This window comes from Xiphophorus hellerii, chromosome 12 (genome assembly GCF_003331165.1).
Source record: "Xiphophorus hellerii strain 12219 chromosome 12, Xiphophorus_hellerii-4.1, whole genome shotgun sequence".
NCBI classification, from domain to species: domain Eukaryota; kingdom Metazoa; phylum Chordata; class Actinopteri; order Cyprinodontiformes; family Poeciliidae; genus Xiphophorus; species Xiphophorus hellerii.
The window spans coordinates 18,768,621-18,790,878 of record NC_045683.1 but is presented as its reverse complement, the minus strand read 5'-3'; the positions used below and the strand labels follow the sequence as shown (position 1 = coordinate 18,790,878).

General features: G+C 37.8%; 1 protein-coding gene across 1 annotated transcript in view; it reads right to left on the bottom strand.

Annotated features, from left to right (window-relative positions):
* Positions 1 to 1,267: 1,267 nt before the first annotated feature.
* The window catches only part of vcana (versican a), a 31,820-nt gene continuing 10,829 nt past the window's right edge, over positions 1,268 to 22,258 (bottom strand). The window contains 9 exon segments of the mRNA XM_032579512.1: positions 1,268 to 3,181; positions 3,275 to 3,457; positions 4,092 to 4,236; positions 6,820 to 6,902; positions 7,191 to 7,349; positions 11,334 to 11,447; positions 11,530 to 11,643; positions 11,728 to 13,453; positions 13,847 to 18,645. Of these exon segments, the coding sequence (XP_032435403.1) occupies positions 3,024 to 3,181; positions 3,275 to 3,457; positions 4,092 to 4,236; positions 6,820 to 6,902; positions 7,191 to 7,349; positions 11,334 to 11,447; positions 11,530 to 11,643; positions 11,728 to 13,453; positions 13,847 to 18,645 (7,481 nt within the window). The 3' untranslated portion in view covers positions 1,268 to 3,023.

The window sequence follows — 22,258 nt, the reverse complement described above, 5'->3', positions numbered from 1 at the left end:
CGAACGTCACCAATAAAAACACAAAAAAGTGGATAATATTTATATTTCTCTTTCAGTTTGATAGTTTGATTTGAAAATCTAGTACCACCAATTGCTTTCCGAAGTTAATTAGCAGTTAGTAGTGAGTCGTAATGAGAGAAGTAGCCTAAAGGTCCATGGTCATTCTGGAGAAGCTGCAGCTCAGTTTGTAGAACCTGTTAACTACTAACACTCATACACTAAAATACATTATGGATTCCTGTGGCAAAGTCACAAAATCTGAATATGTTGTAGTGAACTGACACGCCAAATACTACAGACTTTTAAAAATGTTTTTTAAAAGTATTTTGAAATGACTTAGAAAATACTTACAACTTTTGCATACATGTGAGATTATTGTCATCTGGTTTGAGCAGACGAGTGAATAATGATGAACTGCAAGAGTAAAACAACCTGTTTTTATTTAGTTGCATTCCTTGGTATTAATCAATAAAATGTGTTGCAAGCTTTTCAGCTAGCTTGCTGAAGCAACACTTCCCAAAATGTAATCATGAATGACAGTATTGACATGTTAGATGAGGCTTATATCTGTGTTGCATGTCTACACCAACATGGTCTGAGTGCATTTCCTTTCTAAAAGAAAATTGGAAATCTTGATAAACCCTGAAGAGTCTTCCACAGGCTAAGGGGTGTAAGATTTTCCACTGTGACGTCAGCATTTCATGACACGATTACCAGTCTAATACTCTCTCAGGAACCTTGGAGGAGTCTTTGATCACAAGTCAAGGCTTGTTTGGGAGCAAACTGAGCTTTTAAAGCGATAAACATCTGTTAATTTACCGACAGTTTGCATCAACCGGTTAAATGTTAATTCAGCAGTAACAGTGTGCTGTGCCAGAAAAGAAACTGAAAACCTAAAAATTGCTTTGTTTATGAGAGAGCAGGAACTCTTTATTCAAGATAAGGCTTTTCTGTCCCACTAAGGGAATTCTAATTCCTCTCTGTATAACAGAAAGGATCGTAGATTTGAACCTTCTTTTAAATACACTTTGATTTGAATTACACTGAATTGCTGTAAAAACTACCATTTATGTTATTGTTTTTGATTCAAATGAAATTTAAATCCCCATGTGCTATGCAAGCAGAGAAGAAGCCCAAGGATTTCAGTCAAATAGCACTACCTGGTGGTGAAACCTCTGCAGGGCCAGCATATATCTAATTCATATTTCAAGAAGGCAGTAAGAAGTAGATACCATCAATGTTAAAACACATTGTAAAGGACCAAACTAAATATCACACATCCATATATTTATTTGGTTCTTTGGTGAGTAAAAGAAGGAAAAACAGTTTACTCTTTTAAAAATAAAACAATTCACATACATCTCATACATTCACATTGTAAAGTAGAATCAAAAATAAGTTGCTATATAAATATAAAATGATATTATGTGCACAATAGGGCAAAACGCACTTAAACATTCACAGGCAGACCAAATAAAGCAACATTGCTCCAATAGAACTGTTGCAGAGACACAGCCATTCACATGTAAAAATAGATTTAGTCACTATTTCAGAACAAAATTATTGCTTATCGTGCCCTCCATGTCTCTTGGTTCACTGTGGTATTAAGAGATGCTAAAGGACATATAAACTGATTAAACTGCATAAAATGAGTAAATTTCTGTCTTTATTGCATCAGGTTTAGACATTCTGAGCATGTCTTGTCTTCTATTGAACATACACATAAAAAGAGCACTGCTGGGACCAGTGACATCAACACATTTTACTTGTCAGTAAAAAACACACGAGGAGATAAAAAGCAGCTTGAAAATAAATTATTTGTATCTCTTCCACCCTAACAGCTTTAGTGTTCAAGTCTCTGAGTGTTTCACAAAAATACATTCTCTCAATGGTTGATTTGATGTGCAGCAAAAGCAGTGAAGCACAGTTAAAACAAAAAGTAAAAGAAAACTTTAAAAGAAAAACATTTTTTATGGTAAAAACACAACCGAAACACATGAAAAAGATTATTTTTGATGTGTTACAATTAACAGCAGAACAGTAATGTAAACATGCTGTACCAAAGGATTGTGAGCTGAATAGAAATCCAGGCTGCTTGAGCTACACATGGTGGTTTTTCACTCATTTTGAAATAGAATGACATCAGTTTCTGTCTGTGTTTAAAGGTTTTGTCAATAAGTACTCAGAGAGGAACCTTTCAAAACTGTATCATACAAAAGTCAGGCCAGTAATATTTGAAAGATTCTGTCGATACATACATGTACATAAATGTTGCTTATGAGAAGAAAACAGGGAAAGCTGGTAATTCGAACCTTTGAAAGCTGCCACCAAATAGATTTTCCCTGGTGAGAAAAAGGCTATTTGTTGTTATTGCCTGTGAAAATACTTTCAAGCAATGTTTTTCAAGCCTTTTTAGTCTAAGTTCGTAAAGAAAAAAGTTTTTTTTTATATTAAAAAAACAAAAATCTTGTGCACTGTGCTAATTATTAGCCCTATTTGCAATCTGAGAAAAAAACTACAACTCATGACATGTAGTATCTTTGATTAAATTGAGAAAACATATTTATGCGTATGCATTCATGCATTCCAGCATTAAACAGGATGACAAAATAAATTCTTTTTATGTGACATAAGCTGTATTATGTTCTTTCTATATATGTTGGACACTTGGCTTTAAATAGAACAGTTGATGCATCAGATAGCAACAATGAATGTTTCATATAATTAGTCAACATAAAATAAAAAAAATAAAACATAAAAGAATATCAAATTAGACAGCTCATTGTGCTTCCAGAAGCCAGCTGAAAGAGTTTGTCCTCACTATGAATTTAGCAGTCTCTCTTGAAATGAATTGTCAGCTAAAATTATTTCAAAGGCACTTTATAAGATATTTTCGTCATTGTAAATACAAGAAACTTGCAGTTTATCCTCGGTTTCTGTTGATGAGCTCTTTTTAATGCACTTTTTTTATGGTCTTCCTTTCTTCCAACCATCAAGCAAGTGTTCTTGATTTCTCTTGGAAATCATTGCTTTGTCCTCTTTTGTATTGTTCTGTCTCTCCTTCCCCTGTTGCGCTGATGGTGGTGGCGCAAGGTCTCATCCTGCCATTTTTTGAAATTATTGATACTGTATAGCGCATGGGGTTGATGTCTCCTCATGAAGGACCTCTGATAGCTCGACGCTGAAAGAGAAAATGTTTTTATTTCCTGAAAATAAGACAATTTCAAAATCTTGAGCAAATTGTTTCATTTACAGGAATAATAATTATACTTACGGCTTATACAGGTGATTTTAGGTGTATCCCACCGTCCATCGCCACGGCAGCGGATGGTTGGAACATGTCTCTGAATGAACCCATTTCGACACTGGTACCTCACCAGTGTGTTGATTTCATACCTCTCACGCTTTCTACCAAAGGTACGTGCATTTTCAACCACAGGGGGCTGGCTGCAGGCCACTGGAAAAACAAAGAGTGACATTACTTTAATAAGGAAACAATGAAGGAAATAAGTGTATGTAACATATTTTAAAAATCCTTGCAGCATAAGGATGTAGTCTGTGCAAATAAACGCACAGAGGTTATGCTGCTACACACTGTTGGTTAGCTGAGTAGAGAAAGTTCCAACACCTTTCCAAAAGAAAACAGAAAATAAAGAAGCCATAACCCATAACAATGTAAGATTAGTTGCAAAAAGCAAGTTACAAGTAACATGTCTCTTAAATAGCTGGCTGTACGGTAGTTACCACAGTGGCTAATTTGACCAGTTAGCTGGCAAATATTAATTTGTCAGGCTCCCAGTGTTACTCCAAAAGACCACTCAATCATTTTGTATTTTGTGAGTAAGGTATCAAAATAATAACTAAATTTTATAGATAACATGTCCACTGGTGCATCTCAATAAACTAGAAAATGTTTTAGAGATGCACCAGTAAAGCTGAGAAAAATCAATATTTTGTTATATGGGTAGCAAGAAGACTATGTATTACTTTTTTTTGCTTTCAGGGAATCAAACTCAATGACATGATGCATTATTGTTTTCATTTTTTAGCAAGTTGTGTGATATAAAATATAAAAAGTTTTCTTTCATTACCTGTGCCTTTCTTGCATGTGAAGGTTAGATGATAGTTGCAAGGGACATCGTTCCACTGGCCACCCTCATGCCAAATCATCACCACACAGTCTTCTCCAGATGAAAAGAAGCTGTCAGGCTGGTTGGGCCTCCAGTTTTCATATTGCTAAAAATTGAACAGAGCATATCATATTTAATCTCCCAGGATCTACAAGTCTGTGCTAAAAATTTTGCTCCGTGATGGCACATTTAATCGCAAATCTCATGTAAAAAGTGTGTTATCTAACATAAAGACAGTGTGCTGTCTTTATGTTCCTAATGTAAACTTATGAGAAAGAGTAGGCTTGTTTAGTAAAAAACACGGCTTCATACCCACCAAGATTGCAGATGTACGATTATAAACAGGCATGCACACTCTTTTCACCAATAAAAACTGTCCTTTCTAAGCAGTAATTTGTAGCCACTGCAATTTGGTCAATGTCCACAAGAGGGGGAAGCTGGATCTCTCTGGGTAAACTCAGTGTTGACTTGAGCCTCCTAGACTCAGCAAAGCCAGTTTGCTTTACAAATTTGGCACAATATATAAAAAAACTGTTAGATCTACAACCACATATCATCACATTGTGACTTTATCTCCATGGTATGTTTGGCATCCATGTTATTGCACTATACATGTTTTTGTGAACACTTTTCATCAAGCAGCTTGCATGCCTATGATTTAAAGTGTGCCCCTGCCAACAAAAATCACTACATGTGCATATGAGTGTCCAGGCAGTATACACACAGCTGTGATGCTGAGGGCCAGTCAGGCTGCAGTTGATACTAACTGTAGTCTTTCAGCATGTCCAAGGTTCAAACACTTTCTTCAAAGCTGTGACGACCCCCCACTCTTCACACAATCTCTTGCCATCATCCCTCTAGGCTCTGGTGCTCTGTCATTATGGTTAACAAACATACTCTGACTTCCTGCTCTGCTCACCTCAGACCAACAAATGGTTGACCCGTCAACTGCCTGACAAGTCTGCATCTCAATTAAAATATTCAAACAAACTCCCCAACCCGATTTAAACATGCATTCTGAGATACTTCAACAAGTATCTTTTCTATTCTCTTTCTTAGCATTAGCAGATTTGCTCTAAGCTTTTCACCAGTAAGTACGATTTCACAGTTTAAAAATATCTTATTTATTTGGATTCAGTTGAGTTGACCACCCACCTAAGCCCTTGGGGTGCTTCGAGACATTTTTTTTTAACCTAAGTTTGAGCACAGGTGCTGTCCATCTGTGTGTCTGTTTGGTGGCCCTTCCCCCATGCTTGGTGGGTTCTTTCAGGAGGGAGAAAGGATAAAGAGGAACCATAAAAGTCCATGCCTGCCAGACCCCTTTACACAACCTCATTCACAACCTCATCACCTCTAAATTGGTCACTGTTTACCTATTAACCCTTAGGCTTTCTTTCAGCTTCCTCTGCACCTCTACTTTTGTGGGATCATCATATTAGTCCACACAACATTAATGGAGACAGTAATTAGGTTTTATTCTGTAAAGTATCTGGAATTGCATCAAAAATGCACTTTCAACATTTTGCATTGTCATTGTCAATTAGAAACATAAACTTCAATGTGCATTAGTAATTTTTTGTTATAGCCCAAAATAATGTACCACAGAGTTTCACCCCAATTTTACATCTGAAAAGAGTAGTCTGCATTTATATTCTGGCTTGTAGAAAACAGCCTATTTGAGTACTTACAGTTTGTTTCAACATTGGCTTTATTAAGTCCACTGCTGCATGAAATTCACATTGTGGAATGAAAAAAATGTGTATACCACAAACTATGTTTAAAATTCTATCCATATATTATATTATCATATTTTATATATGGCTGTAGGTTTAAGATCACTGTTCTCATAAAAAATTATATTCTACCCTGGTTTAAAACTTTTGCAGCCTCTTAGCAAGTTTTCTTCCAAGATTGCCCTGCATTTAGCTCCATCCATCTTGACATCAACTCTGACCTGCATCCATCTCCCTTATGCGTTTACATGACATAATATAGAAAGACAAACACAAATTCTTGGGCAAATAGCCAAGAATTTTGTAAATCAAAGTGCACCAATGGATGACTTTTATGGTAAAAACTGGTCGTTTAACTAAAAAATTTGTCTTACCTCAACTAACAATGAGGTAAGACATTTACATCAGTCCCAATTGTAGTTAGTCATATGCAAAATCCAATAACTGAAGATAATATGCAGAATAATTCCTATACAAAATATAAAATGTCCACATATTTTTGATCTGTTTCTATAAAGGAAACCCAATTCTAGAATAGTACATTGTGTGGTTTGGGATTCCAACTCACAAAATGTAAAACATTTCAACGTGAATACTTTTGTAACACACTGATTAAGCTGTTTTGTAAACCGTGCTTTCATGAAAGATACGCAGCCTTCCTTGCCTACGTTTTTCAATTTCACTTATGGACCAACTGATTTCCATAGAATGAACTTACACTCATTATGTGATTTAGAGGTGCCTTGCAGCCTAATCTACATCAGGTTTATTACCAGAATAGTCACAGGGGTGTAGGGATACAAGCTGGAGGAGAGTGAGAGTCATGAGAAAGGAACCAGAGCTCACTTAAAGGAGCAACTCTCCCTAGATCACAGCCTCCGTCATCTGTATCACTTCCAAATATTTACACTGCCATGTTTAGGGAGAATGATATATGTCAGAAGGCAGTGTCTTACCACAGGGCTGCCATCAGTCCAGCGGAAGTCATTGTCAAACATCTTATCATTCAGGCCAACCCACTGGTAATCCTGTCCAAGACCTGCCATTTAGGATGGAAAAACAGCTGATTACAATTTTTTATTTTCTAATTTTCAGAATGTGCAGTTACAAAATGTAAAAATAAATAAATAAAGATACCACAGGCATTTTTACAGTCTGTTTTTATTTCCTGCACCATATGTTCAGCTACTGTTTGGGCTTTTTTTTGTGTGTGCACTTATCAAATACCCGGTGTTGTTTCCCTTTTCTCATGAACAGCAAACATTATGATGAAGCAAAGCATGTTCCTGGACTTAGGGACTTTCTATTAAAAAAATGTGTTGCTTACGGTTGACAAACTGTTGTTCTTCATGGGAAAGGATGCTGGTGAGATGAGCTCCCTGAATGCGGCACTCTCGCTCTGCAGAGTCCCAACCTTTCCTCTGGGGGAAGAATTTGTAGCAATGGCCTTGAAACTTGTGCCAACCATAGTCACATATTTCAGTATCTGATGGAAGAGAAGATGAGATGAAGTTTAAGTGTGCAGGAACTATAGGATTTGTAACTTAATAGCCTATTTCAACAAAACACTAATCTCTCTTGGAACTTGAAAACATTTGTAACACTGCATAATTTACAAAGAGGAATATATCGATAAAGCCAACTATGGCCATTCAAGAATCAAGTTGTCCCTGATACTGTTTGTAAGTTAAAATGAACTCTGTTAGGCAGTGGTAAAGGGAAACAGGAAATTAACTATTCAAGCGAAGTGTGAACAACCTCATATAAACTGGAACAAGCATGCCATATGATTTCTGTCAAAGTATTTCTTTACAAGTCCTATATGAAAAATCACAAAATCAAATATTGACTTACAACTTAGCCTCAAAGATCAGCTCGTGTTGCAAGTGTTGAGTTGTCAATAGAGTTTTGGATAGATAGAGTTGAAAACCCCCAAGCGTACTTTGTTGTTATTTCATGAACTAGTTGTTCCCTCTTTTCATTTGGCAACATATCTCCATACAGCTGAGTCTGGGTACATAATATGGGTGGGTGGAAATCAAGGAGGGCCTATCCACACAAAATTTAGGGTGTAGGCTAGGTTAGGAGAAATCAGTCATAGATGTTTTCTAATTGTTTTTTCTTTGTCCAACATGTGTTGTGAAGATTTAAATGGAAACCCAGTATGTTGAAAAAGTCAAAATTTTGCTTTCCATTTTAACTAAGTGAGAAAAATCACCTAAAGCAGACGTTCTCAACCCCCGGTCCGTGGACCAATTGGTACCGGGTCGCACAAGAAATAATTAAATGTTTCCGTTTTATGCATTATCTGAGTCTGGAGGATCTTTTATTTTGAAAATCCTTTAACCGGATTCTCTCAGGTTACTTCTTGCGCGCCAACATTGAGGTTACACAAGCAGCAAAATGAGTAAGAAACAGATCAGTTGTCTTTGGAAAGTTTCTTTGCGAAGGGGAAAAGACCCAGAGAAGAGACAAGAGAATGGATTTATCCCGGAAGGTAATTCCCACATTCCAAGCCCGCTCTGCATGGCATGGTGACCGGCTCGCCAATGAGGAAATGACGCCTTCAAACTGCTTCGCCACGTAGAGACCAAGCAAGCTGTGCACATTCAACACTTCAGGTCTCTGTCATCACGCCCACATAGGACCTGTCTCATTACAGAGAAAAAACTCAGGGCTCCCATTAATTTTTTCGTTATCGTGAGTTAAAATTTTTCATGCAAGTAAAATGTTCGTTTTTTGTCGCGCATCTGTATCTTATTTTGAAGGTGTAAACGTTACCATAGCAACCAGAGTCAGAGAGCGTTAGGTCAGTGGTCGTGATGAGAAGAGCTTGTGAGTCTTAAGTCTGGTTCACACGGCACGATTTTAGAATTGTCAGCCGATTTCCCAAACCTCTTATCACCACACAGAGCTGATAAAAGTCCAACAGGTTCGGTCGGTTCGTGTGTCCAGCCACACGGCAGGAGCAACACACCACACACGAATCCGATTCCACTCACGAACATCCCGATTCCAGAAGAGAATCTCGTAAAACCCCGACATAGCATGCGTGAATTTAGAATAGACAAACACGGATGACGATGTAGAAGCAGCAGCGATAGTTTGCGGACTCATTTTAAGCGAGCTAGTGTCAGCGTCGAGCCCTAACTGAATGAATAGCCTTATCGTTAGAACTGTCAGGTTAATGAAAGCTGAAAAGTTACCGGGTTTATCAACTGCGGTACCAGTTTCGCTCCAGTTCCTCCCATTATCATTTCTGTTTATGTTCCTTGTACGAAATGCTGAATAAACATTCATGCTGTTTCCACATATCGTCTCTGATGTCCACCGGATTCTCGGTTGGCTTGTCAAGTGTTTGGGATTCCCTTCCGTGTTTACGTCATTGCGCTTTCTGATTGGCTAGCTGTCACATTCAACAGGCTGCATTCTTGCTCCCAGTCAAGGGAAACAAACCCCACAGGCTGCGATAAAAGGGTCAAGACAATCCAAAAATGTTGGGGACCAGTCACTGATCTAAAGAGCTTGTCTAAATGGGCTCCAATTCCTGAAAAAAATCAAGGCAAGCTGAGTTATAATTCTGATGTAATGACTAGTCCTGGTGTAAATTAACGTAACGTGAGAGCAAGGGGTCGTTGTGAGCAGAAATAAGGAATAAGGAAAGTCCTGAAGTGTAAAGCAGTCATCAGTAAAGAGAACCAGCTTAGTGTGCCATCACATGATGTGGTCATTCTGACACATTTCTGATCTAGGAACAAACTTATTAAGTTTGTGTTATTGAACAGTTATGGTAATCTTGCAAGAACACAGAGAAAAAGGAAGGGAAGAAAATATGATGAGCAAAACATGATGAGTAAAATCTGTGCACATCATACCTTTGCCTGAACTTAGCAATGGCTCGGCAAACTTCTATATTTTAAATATTAAAAGCTCTTTGAACATTTACTGTTAGGCCTTAAGTTTCTTAAGGCACTTTTACTCAACAAATTCTGTATGTGAGGGTTGGGGACTAAAGGAGGATTAAGTAAAAAAAATAAATAAAACATCAAGTTTATCTGATGTGGGTCACTCTTAAAATTAGACAAAACTGCTTGATGATTTCATGTAGTTAAAATCTGGGAAACTTTTGGAAGATGCTGGACTGAATAAATTTCAAGCTACTGTGGCAAGGCATTTTAACATTTAATCAAAACAATACATCTATCTCTAATTTCAAATTGCATTTTAGATATCCGAAATGAGATATTATAGTTCTAGCCAAAAAAAAAGACATACTATGACATAATCCTGGGTAACACAGATGCTGTGAAAGATTTAAAACATTTTCCAGATCACACATGATTATAAAATATAAGAGCAAAGTCTGCTCATCCCTTTGGCTCACTTTCACTATCCTTGGTTGACTGGTAACTGCACTAAAAGGAAACAAACAGCATCAGTGTTCAAGCACAAGTGAACCAGGGTCCACGTTCAGGTGACCAGTTTTAGATTGTTTGATCCACAGCATAATTCATATCACATCTACCTAAATCACACTATTAAAGGAAATAACTTCAGTTTGTTTAAATGGGACCAAGTAGATCTGGCTGTAAAAGTGGCCTTAAACAAGCAGTGAATACTCATATTGTTCTATTGAGTGTAAACATGGCTATAAGACTCAAAAAAATAACGTCAGCCTGGACATCGTTCATTGTTTATTCTTAATTTATTCTGGTTAAATTAAGGTTTATAGTAATGTTAGTCAACTGGCTGCAATTGAAATTAAATGTAATGTGGAATTTTCAGAGAAATAATGTGGAATTTGTTGCATGCATTTTTAAGACTCCTTAATCTCATGATTCAAAATTACTAACTGCCAAACAAATAGCTTCATAAGCAATCCTTTATATGGGGATAAAAAGCTAAGCTTAAGGATATGATTTTTTTTTCATGATCTTTTTATCTAAATTCAAAAGCCTGTACTGTTCGAATTGATCTTGAATGCACAGCAAAACAGGATTATTTTCAGTCCTAAATAACAGTAATGCGGCTGTCTTTTGGCAAGCATTTAAAATTTTTCTTCAGCCTTGACCTGTAGGTATATTTCTGAGTTGAAATTGAGACTTTTTTTCTCTCTTAACAACCTCAGTTTCTGTAGTAGCAAATGCAAACAATATCAACTATCTGACACCGAAGGGAGGTTATAGAATGGCAAATATCATACACAACAAAACATGAGTCGGCATCGTTTACCATCGATCAGTGGTAGATCTAGAATTAGACTAACTTAATTTCTGGTTTGTTCATATGGTATTAGGATCATACATAGTTTATTGTAAGTCCCAAAATATGACCATATAAAGAAGCTGTTCAAAAATTAATTAATCCATCATGTCATAAAAACCTCAATATACACAACAATATGAGGAAGTTGCATTTCTAATAAACTGACTTTGTTAGGAAGGAGAAAACCAATACAAAGTGAACTTACCTTTCTCACAGTAAAGCCCAGAGTAGCTTGGGAGACACACGCATGTAAAGGAAGCCAGCCCATCAACACATGTGCCTCCATTACGGCATGGATTTGACTGGCACTCATCAATGTCTGTGGAACAACACAGTCAAAACAAGAGTAAAATTGTACAGTTTATGTGGTAGAAAATTTCTAGTATTGATCAATGTCATACCCGTTTCACACTGATGACCAGTGTAACCCGGAGAACAGCTACATGAATAGATGCTGCCACTCTTGAAGCAAGATCCTCCATTCAGACAAATGTTCTCCTTACATGAATACATTCCTGTTGAGTAAAAATTATAAAGACTTAGGCAAAGTTCTATGAGCATAAATACTGTATTGATAGAAAAAATTGAATTAAAGGTACCAGAAATGTCCACTGTCTCGCCAACAACTGTGTGGCCCACATCCAGTCTTATTTGGACAGAGGGGGTTGTTCCTTCTTCTATTGCTGGATCTCTTTCATTAAGGAATGGAAATGTTGATGTTTTCCTGTCGTGTTTTTCTTCTTCCTCAGAAAAGGATGAAGGTTGTGTGGCTAAAGATGTACCTAATTCTACCTGGTTTGGTGACTGTGTTGATGTTGTTAATTCTCCATGGATACTTGATATTGTTGTAGCAGTTGCCTTGAATACAGTCTGGGAAGACTCACTTGTAGATGCTTTGGACAGTGTGGAAATATCCACTTCACTAGTGTTTGATTCTGAGGTTTCATTGTACTGAGAAACAGAGTGAAGAAGTTTTTGGTTTCCTGCACCACTGACTGGGGCATGATGATCATTGTCAGGGTAAAAGCTACTCTGTGGGGATGTTTGTTTTCCAACGTTTGCATCAGAAATTTGTTTTGGGAGAGCTGTCACATGACTTGCCAAACCATAATCAACCTGACTCACAGAATAATTACCAGGATGATAACTGGTTGATTCTTCAACCAGAAGTTTTTCATGAGTTGTGGACATAGGGTAAATTGTGGCTTGTGATAATTCTTCAGAGAAATTCTCTGGTTGTGGGTGGTATGTGTTTGTGATCTCTGATCTCACTTGTTCAAATGACTTCTGAGGTGTTACTACAGGTGAAACAGTTGAGTGGAATTTAATTATATAGTCAGATGAAGCTGAAGCTGAAATTTCTTTGAGAGAAGGGTTAGAGGAAACAAGTTTACTTGAAACTCCAGTTACTGAAGATACTTTAGTTTTTGTTGATGAAGTCATTGATCTGTTTTGATCATTTCCAGCAGAAAAAGTAGTAGTTTGGGCTGTATGTCCACCAAGGCTTTCTTTAGAACTTGAATATGTTGACTCAGTAGTAGCTTGAGTTGATGATAACAAAAAAGACCTTGACAGGTCAGTGACTGAAACTGAATCTGTAGTTACTGGTGAAGGAGTAAAAAAAGGAGCATTGACAGCCCCTGAGCCTTCCGGTTCTTCTCTTAAGTTCATCTCTTGTGTTATTGTAATTGCTGAATCAACTCCAACTTCCTCTGTCCGGATAGTTGGGTAAAATGGAGAGGAGGAAACTGCAGATGTAGTATCAAAATTAATGAATATATTATCTTTTGTGATGACTTTGGAGGTGGAACTTTCTTGCCTCAAATTATATGTGACTCCAGAAAAAAGTTTATCTTCATCTTTTGTATCCTCTGTGAATAGAATGGATGCACTGCTTGATGGTTCAGATGCATGCAAGATCATAGTAGGCATTTGTTTAGTTTGTCCGGTCTCAGTTTTGTCGTGACTTGGCATAACAATCACAACCTGTTGTTCTTTGTTACTATGATATCTAATACCAGGAGATGGTGTGGATTTTGATAGGATATATTTTATATTAGTGTCACTGCTAGAACTATTAACTGTGTGATCATTTATAACATACTCTGTTTTATGAGACGATTGTGTTGCTTCCTCTTCTATTGCCACTCCATCTTTATCTGGACTTTTTGTTCTTGTATCTGGATGTTTTATTGGTTCAAAACTGAGGGGGTTTTCTGTATTTGAGAAATGTTCAACCCCTTTTTTGGAAATCTGCTCACCAAATGTTGTTTTAATTGAAACAAGGGTTTCTGTTTCATCTGACATGTCTCTAAACGTGGCATTGTTTGGGCTTGATGTAAGTATATCAAAGGTTTGGTCACCTATACTTCTATTATCTGTTAAAGTAAAGCCTGAATCTGATCTTGATTTGTGAGTTGTTAGTTGTGTTATACTAGATGCCTGTACAGGAGGAAGTGTATTTCCTTGAGATAAGCTTTCAAGAGTTGTTGAGCTATGACCTGAACTATCTTTTTCCTTATACACTGACATTGAGGAAACTGAATGAACAGTGCTGCTCAAAGAAAACTCAACTGGTTTCTCAGTCACAGTGCTAGAAGATGTGGCCAATTCTAAAACTAATGTTGAGGGAGGAAGGGTAAATGTGACAGAGCCAGTAGCATCAGGGATGTGGGAATGTTTCAAATCAAATATTGATTTGGGATTAAAAGTAGAATTAGACACTGATTGAAATGTTGACTCACTAGGGTTGGCATCAAAAAAACCATTTCCAATGCTCGGATCAGCAAAATTAGTCTCTCTGTTTGTCATCTGTGGGGCTAGAGTGGAGGAGAAAATTTTTTTGGCAGGTTGTGTACCAGAAAGACTTGTTAAAGATTGACTTTCAGTCTCATCTGTTTCAGCCTCATCTGTTGCAACAAAATAATCATTGTGAGATTTTGTGGTGAGTTCGGTATGCTTTGCATCTGATAAGCTTGCTGCAGAGATTGCTAGGGAAGATATTTCGACAAAGGGTTGCTGAGCTTCTGTTTGCATTTCAAGCATTGTGTCATCTATGTCTGCAGATCCTTCGAAGGCTGAATACTCCACCTTATTGAAGTCATCAGTTTCTGGTGATATCACCTCTTCACTGGTAAAAGAAAAGTTAGGTTCATTAGTGGACAATCTTGTAGTGACTTCAAATGATGAAATAAATGGGAGAGTTCTTTGTTCTGTTGAAAAGCTATCAATTTGTTCTGCTGTTGTGGTTTCTGGACTGATTAACGAGGAACCTGTTGGAGATGCCATGTGTTTGCTGGACATTTCTTCAGGGTATCCACTAGTATATGGATTTGTGCTCCTTCTATCTGTAATGGCAGAACTTGATGTTTCAAATGAAGTTTCAGATTTTGCTTGAGAATGGGATGTGATAAAAGTTTGTTCTGTTTCAGTAGATTCCAATGTTGGTTTTGCTGTGCTACGGAGTAAGTCGGCTGGCGTAACAGCAGTTTTTGACACATCACTTGTTTCAGATGTGTATGATTCTGAGACTGAAGCTGACTTTGTGCCTATTGTTGTATAAACTGCTGTTGTCTTCATTGACTCATCAGTAACATTAGAATGTGTTTGTCCAGCACTTTCTGGATCTGTGACAATGAGCTTTGAAGCTGTGTCAGGTTGAATACTTGATTCACTGAGTACATCAATGGACTCGACAGTTGTAAACCTTGTACTCATTTCTTCATACTCATCATGCAGAGTTGTGGATGATGAGACAGATGGAATAATCGAAGAAAGCGTTGATGGGCTCATGGGTTTACCATCAGAGACAGCAGATGTTGGGAATGCGGTGGCAATGGTCACAACTGACTTGTCAGCAAAAGCAGCAGAGCCTTCTCCAGAGGTTTCGGGTTCTGTGCTTATTTGAATCGTCATAGCTTCAGGCGATCGTGTTGTCTCGTTGACGATGTCAGATGACGATAACCCTGCAACAGTCGAGACTGGTGTGGACATGTCAATGGTTTGGCCTCTAGTATAGTCTGTATCTACTGGAGAAGCGGCAGAAGAACTTTCTGTTCTGCCTGTTACTGTGGAAAGTGAAGGTGTCGTTGTCTGACCTGTTTGAACACTGTCGTCATCCTTAGGTAGAAGATTTGTTGTCTTCTCAGTGCTGAACAATGATGAGCCAGTAGAAGATGCAATGTCTCTGCTAGACATTTCACTTGTTGGTTTACTTGTCCTATCTTCTCTTGTAATTGGAGATTTTGAACTTTCCTCTGGAACTGCTGACGTTTCCTGCAACTTCACTGTAGCAAGAGTCTGATATGTTTCAGATGACATTGATGTTGGTTCCTCTGTGCTCTGGAGCGCTGAAGCTGAAGAAACATCTGTTTTTGAAGTGTCACTTGTTTCGGCTTTTCTTGATGTCGAGACGGACAGAATATTGAAAGCAGAAGAGCCAGACGTGGTTTTAGTGATGGGTGTCTCAGTAGACTTAGTGATGTTTTCACCAGAAGTACCTTGTTCTGTTCTCACAGAGGCAGACTCTGATTCAGGAGATGTTGTTACTGTTGTTGTGTCAATACTGTAGAGACTGGAAGATCCACCAATAACGGTTATAGATGATGTGAACAAGTCTGTACTCAGAGTTCCTGAACCGTCCATATCTTCTGTAGTAGGACCAACACTTTTCTCTGGCTTTTCAGTAAAGGATGAAACTGAGGGGAGAGTTCTTTGTTCTGTTGAAAAGCTATCAATTTGTTCTGCTGTTGTGGTCTCTGGACTGATTAACGAGGAACCTGTTGGAGATGCCATGTGTTTGCTGGACATTTCTTCAGGGTATCCACTAGTATATGGATTTGTGCTCCTTCCATCAGTCATGGCTGAGCTTGACGTGTCAAATGAAGTTTCAGATTTTGCTTGAGAATGGGATGTGGTAAAAGTTTGTTCTGTTTCAGTAGATTCCAATGTTGGTTTTGCTGTGCTACGGAGTAAGACGGCTGGCGTAACAGCAGTTTTTGACACATCACTTGTTTCAGATGTGTATGATTCTGAGACTGAAGCTGACTTTGTGCCTATTGTTGTATAAACTGCTGTTGTCTTCATTGACTCATCAGTAACATTAGAATGTGTTTGTCCAGCACTTTCTGGATCTGTGACAATGAGCTTTGAAGCTGTGTCAGGTTGAATACTTGATTCACTGAGTACATCAATGGACTCGACAGTTGTAAACCTTGTACTCATTTCTTCATACTCATCATGCAGAGTTGTGGATGATGAGACAGATGGAATAATCGAAGAAAGCGTTGATGGGCTCATGGGTTTACCATCAGAGACAGCAGATGTTGGGAATGCGGTGGCAATGGTCACAACTGACTTGTCAGCAAAAGCAGCAGAGCCTTCTCCAGAGGTTTCGGGTTCTGTGCTTATTTGAATCGTCATAGCTTCAGGCGATCGTGTTGTCTCGTTGACGATATCAGATGACGATAACCCTGCAACAGTCGAGACTGGTGTGGACATGTCAATGGTTTGGCCTCTAGTATAGTCTGTATCTACTGGAGAAGCGGCAGAAGAACTTTCTGTTCTGCCTGTTACTGTGGAAAGTGAAGGTGTCGTTGTCTGACCTGTTTGATCACTGTCGTCATCCTTAGGTAGAAGATTTGTTGTCTTCTCAGTGCTGAACAATGATGAGCCAGTAGAAGATGCAATGTCTCTGCTAGACATTTCACTTGTTGGTTTACTTGTCCTATCTTCTCTTGTAATTGGAGATTTTGAACTTTCCTCTGGAACTGCTGACGTTTCCTGCAACTTCACTGTAGCAAGAGTCTGATATGTTTCAGATGACATTGATGTTGGTTCCTCTGTGCTCTGGAGCGCTGAAGCTGAAGAAACATCTGTTTTTGAAGTGTCACTTGTTTCGGCTTTTCTTGATGTCGAGACGGACAGAATATTGAAAGCAGAAGAGCCAGACGTGGTTTTAGTGATGGGTGTCTCAGTAGACTTAGTGATGTTTTCACCAGAAGTACCTTGTTCTGTTCTCACAGAGGCAGACTCTGATTCAGGAGATGTTGTTACTGTTGTTGTGTCAATACTGTAGAGACTGGAAGATCCACCAATAACGGTTATAGATGATGTGAACAAGTCTGTACTCAGAGTTCCTGAACCGTCCATATCTTCTGTAGTAGGACCAACACTTTTCTCTGGCTTTTCAGTAAAGGATGAAACTGAGGGGAGAGTTCTTTGTTCTGTTGAAAAGCTATCAATTTGTTCTGCTGTTGTGGTTTCTGGACTGATTAACGAGGAACCTGTTGGAGATGCCATGTGTTTGCTGGACATTTCTTCAGGGTATCCACTAGTATATGGATTTGTGCTCCTTCCATCAGTCATGGCTGAGCTTGACGTGTCAAATGAAGTTTCAGATTTTGCTTGAGAATGGGATGTGGTAAAAGTTTGTTCTGTTTCAGTAGATTCCAATGTTGGTTTTGCTGTGCTACGGAGTAAGACGGCTGGCGTAACAGCAGTTTTTGACACATCACTTGTTTCAGATGTGTATGATTCTGAGACTGAAGCTGACTTTGTGCCTATTGTTGTATAAACTGCTGTTGTCTTCATTGACTCATCAGTAACATTAGAATGTGTTTGTCCAGCACTTTCTGGATCTGTGACAATGAGCTTTGAAGCTGTGTCAGGTTGAATACTTGATTCACTGAGTACATCAATGGACTCGACAGTTGTAAACCTTGTACTCATTTCTTCATACTCATCATGCAGAGTTGTGGATGATGAGACAGATGGAATAATCGAAGAAAGCGTTGATGGGCTCATGGGTTTACCATCAGAGACAGCAGATGTTGGGAATGCGGTGGCAATGGTCACAACTGACTTGTCAGCAAAAGCAGCAGAGCCTTCTCCAGAGGTTTCGGGTTCTGTGCTTATTTGAATCGTCATAGCTTCAGGCGATCGTGTTGTCTCGTTGACGATGTCAGATGACGATAACCCTGCAACAGTCGAGACTGGTGTGGACATGTCAATGGTTTGGCCTCTAGTATAGTCTGTATCTACTGGAGAAGCGGCAGAAGAACTTTCTGTTCTGCCTGTTACTGTGGAAAGTGAAGGTGTCGTTGTCTGACCTGTTTGATCACTGTCGTCATCCTTAGGTAGAAGATTTGTTGTCTTCTCAGTGCTGAACAATGATGAGCCAGTAGAAGATGCAATGTCTCTGCTAGACATTTCACTTGTTGGTTTACTTGTCCTATCTTCTCTTGTAATTGGAGATTTTGAACTTTCCTCTGGAACTGCTGACGTTTCCTGCAACTTCACTGTAGCAAGAGTCTGATATGTTTCAGATGACATTGATGTTGGTTCCTCTGTGCTCTGGAGCGCTGAAGCTGAAGAAACATCTGTTTTTGAAGTGTCACTTGTTTCGGCTTTTCTTGATGTCGAGACGGACAGAATATTGAAAGCAGAAGAGCCAGACGTGGTTTTAGTGATGGGTGTCTCAGTAGACTTAGTGATGTTTTCACCAGAAGTTCTACTTTCTGAAAATGCAAAAGAGGCTTATTAAAATGCATTTGCCATTATAGAAGATAGCACAACAATCTCATATAGTTTTTTATTGTTTTTATTTTAATGCTTAAATATGGTTTTATGCTTAAATTTCTTCAAATAAACATGTCACTTTTAGTAGCATATTTAAAACTAAAACAGTTTGGTTACATTTATTTGGTGGGAAATACATGTCTACAAAGTGACACATTTACCCACATTCCTGTTGTTAAAGTTGCAATAGGTCTCAAAGTGTGGTTGTGAAGAGCCAGTGACCTACACCTTTTAGATCTCTGTAACATTCAGCACACCCTGCTCCAATATTAGGTTATTAGAGCTTTGTAGAGAATGACATCTATGTGTTGCAGGACTCTCAGCCTTGAGGACAGCAGTTTGAGACCACTGCTTTACAGCAATGGTATCCTTCACCAACAGCACAGTGACTACAAAGGTATACAGTACAGACCAAAAGTTTGGACACAACTTCTCATTGAATTCAATGAGAAAGTGTGTCCAAACCTTTGGTCTGTATTGAATACAGACCAAAAGTTTGGACACACAGTTGTGTCCAAACTTTTGGTCTGTACTGTATGTCTTCAATACCAAATAACATTTTCTGGATGGGAAGACTACACATCCTCCAAAACACAAAGGACATAAACTAAAACATAAGTCATCAACACTATGCAAGAAAATAAAAACTTTAACTTAAAGTTTTTAAACTAAATCTATTGAATGAGCAACTTAAAGAGAACTAGAGCTATGAATAAGTCTAGTAGTACAGTCCAACTTTCCATGAATTGCCTATCAGTTGCTACCAGATTTACAAATGCACAAATCCATTAATACACATGACTTTTACAACTCTTTCCTCCATCACTCTCCTTATTTTCTTGCTGTCTATGCCTTCAGTCCCACTGCCTCATCTCTGTTTTCCTCAAATGACAGTGTAGAAAGATTATCAGTTGTAAATGAGAACACCTGTAGCTTTTCAACCATGTTGAAAGACACCTGTTACAAAGAAGGTCACGCCTGGGAACTTAAGCAATTTCCTGGCCTTACTGACCCACTCAAACACATACTTGTTCTACACTTAAACAAGCAGATGCCTGCATGCCACCAACTTACAAAAGAAAATAAAATAAAATAAAACTGGTTCAAGAGAGTAATGACTGTGTAATAGAGTGGTTTGTTGCCTCTAGTGGTAGAAATACAGATATACTTGTTCTAGGTATAGTTCTTAACAGGCCAACTTATTAGATTGGGTTAGCCAGAAAAACTGTACTGTAGTAGCTGTTCTGTTCCTGCGTTCCACCATTAAAAGATTTCGTCTCCACATTTCCTCTGCCTGTTCTTTCCAACCCCAGAATATCACAGACTGTCAGTTACATTTACAACTAAGTCAATTATACTGACAGCGCAAATTACATTCCTCAGAATAACATCCAAGTAAAATTGATGCTTTGCATAATGTAGATAGGAGGTGATAGCCAATCAATTTTTGAGTCTTCTGGGATTTATCTATATAGTCTTATTTCCCATCCACTTAATTTGAAAGATTTTGTTTTAAATACCAAATTCTCACAAAAAGAAAAAGAAGCAGCATTTTGCACAGCAATTAGAAAGGACAAAAAATGATCACAAACAACTGTGGAAAACTCTAAATTGTGTGCTTAGAAAAATTCCAGTGCAGCCTACTTTCATTGAATGTGGAAATGCTATTATTAAAAAGCCAAGAGATGTAGTCAACTATTTACATAAATTCTTCCATAGCAAAGTTCACTATAGCATAGAAATATTGTTTTTGAGTAAAATTCTTCAATTTCCTCAATTCCTCAATTTCCTCTATTCCTCAATTTGAGGGAAAAAGTGACCCAACAAACAGGTTGTTTAAAATTAGATCCTCTTCAGGAATGTGTGAAAAACAAGTCCTGTAATTTTTATTTTATTGCAGAAAAGAACAAATTAATTAAAATAGAATGTAAAGACAAGCAATCAGGCACTGACAATGTAGATGAGAAAGTAATATAGATGACAGTTAATTTTAGTAGTCTATTTGGATTATTTTTCTCCATCCTCCTTGTAATTTTTATAAGACTATAAATAGCTGAGTAATCTCTTGCTTTTTCCACACTCACCTCCAGAAGACACATTATACAAAGAAAAGCAGGGCTTCGGATACTATGTCCTTTGTCTCTGCAGGTATTGTAATGCTTTTTAGGTTTTGAGTAATAATATAACTATTGTTTGAAAATAAATGTGCATTTATTGATTCTAATATTTTTAATCCTCAGAATTATTTAAATACATACTTTACAATGCAGACTTCAATCTGTAGAGTAGGTCTAGCAACAGAAAATATGAGGGTTGGAATACATGCATGTTCAAAATTTCTGGTGTTTTCCACAAAATGTGTAAAAATCAGTTTATCAAGGTGAGAACAGCCAATTTAAAACAGAACTTTAAACACAGTCTGAATGTACTATTTGGGATTTTGTGAAATATTCTGTAAATTTTTTCTTTGACACATAGATGATCAATAATTTAAGAAGTCGCAATAACTAAAACACTTGGTAAACAGTGTATTTAGCTGTCATCAATTAATCTAAAACACAAGCGTAAAGTTCACTATAACACAATAATCTGGAGCCACACAACAAATTTGCTAAGTGATGTTTTTACGCCCATAAAAAATTAGTGAAGTGATTTTCTTTAAACCCAAATGAGATTTTATTTTGTTACAATGCAGACAAACTTTTCAATGTCACCACAAATTTTTCTGCATGTTTTTCCCATACACACTGGGAAGGCAGAATGAGACCCAGAAAGTCTCAGTCAATCACATGAGCAGTAAAAGTAGCTATAATCACTTCCTTTGGTCAGGCAGCCTCCAGCTGTCCTGACAAAAAGGGCAGGGACTGTGAGTTAGTGATGACATCACCTTATGAGGTGGTGTCCAGTCTAAGATGAAGACAGGCGTCTGTGTTTACTGTGCTTAAGGCGGTAGACTGCCAACACACTTTAGTTATTGCCAGGTTGGCTGTCAGTCAGATGGTCACACTCAGTTAGGGGAATAATGTAAATGCATAGAAGTAGTTAAACAACACAAAATAAACCTGCATTCTTTCACATGTACAACTATGAGTCATAATGTGACTTTCATAGAATAGAATGAAAGTCACATTATTCTTGTGAAATGTATAGTAAGTCACATTAAGACTTTCATAATGTAAAAGTCATATATAATAATAGTTACTATTATTATGATTTTCATAATGTTGAAGTCATACATGTTTTAGTTTGAAGTGTAAGTCATTGTGCCTAATTAAGGCAAGCCTATCCTCTACTGTAAGTTTTATTTATGTTGATGTTATATTTTATAAAACAAGGGCTTAAATATAAACTGCATTTGTCAGTGGCTTTTTGTTTCTTTTCTGCCTGTATGGTACCAATGAATGCCACAAGAGAAGATGTAGAAACCCATAGTGATAGGAAAAAAAAACTACAAAGTACTGAAAACTACTTTTTAGGGACCAGGTGCAGTGCATGGCAAGACAGCCCTCAAAAGAACATGGCAGGGGACTCTGCAAATAACTCCAAAGTCAG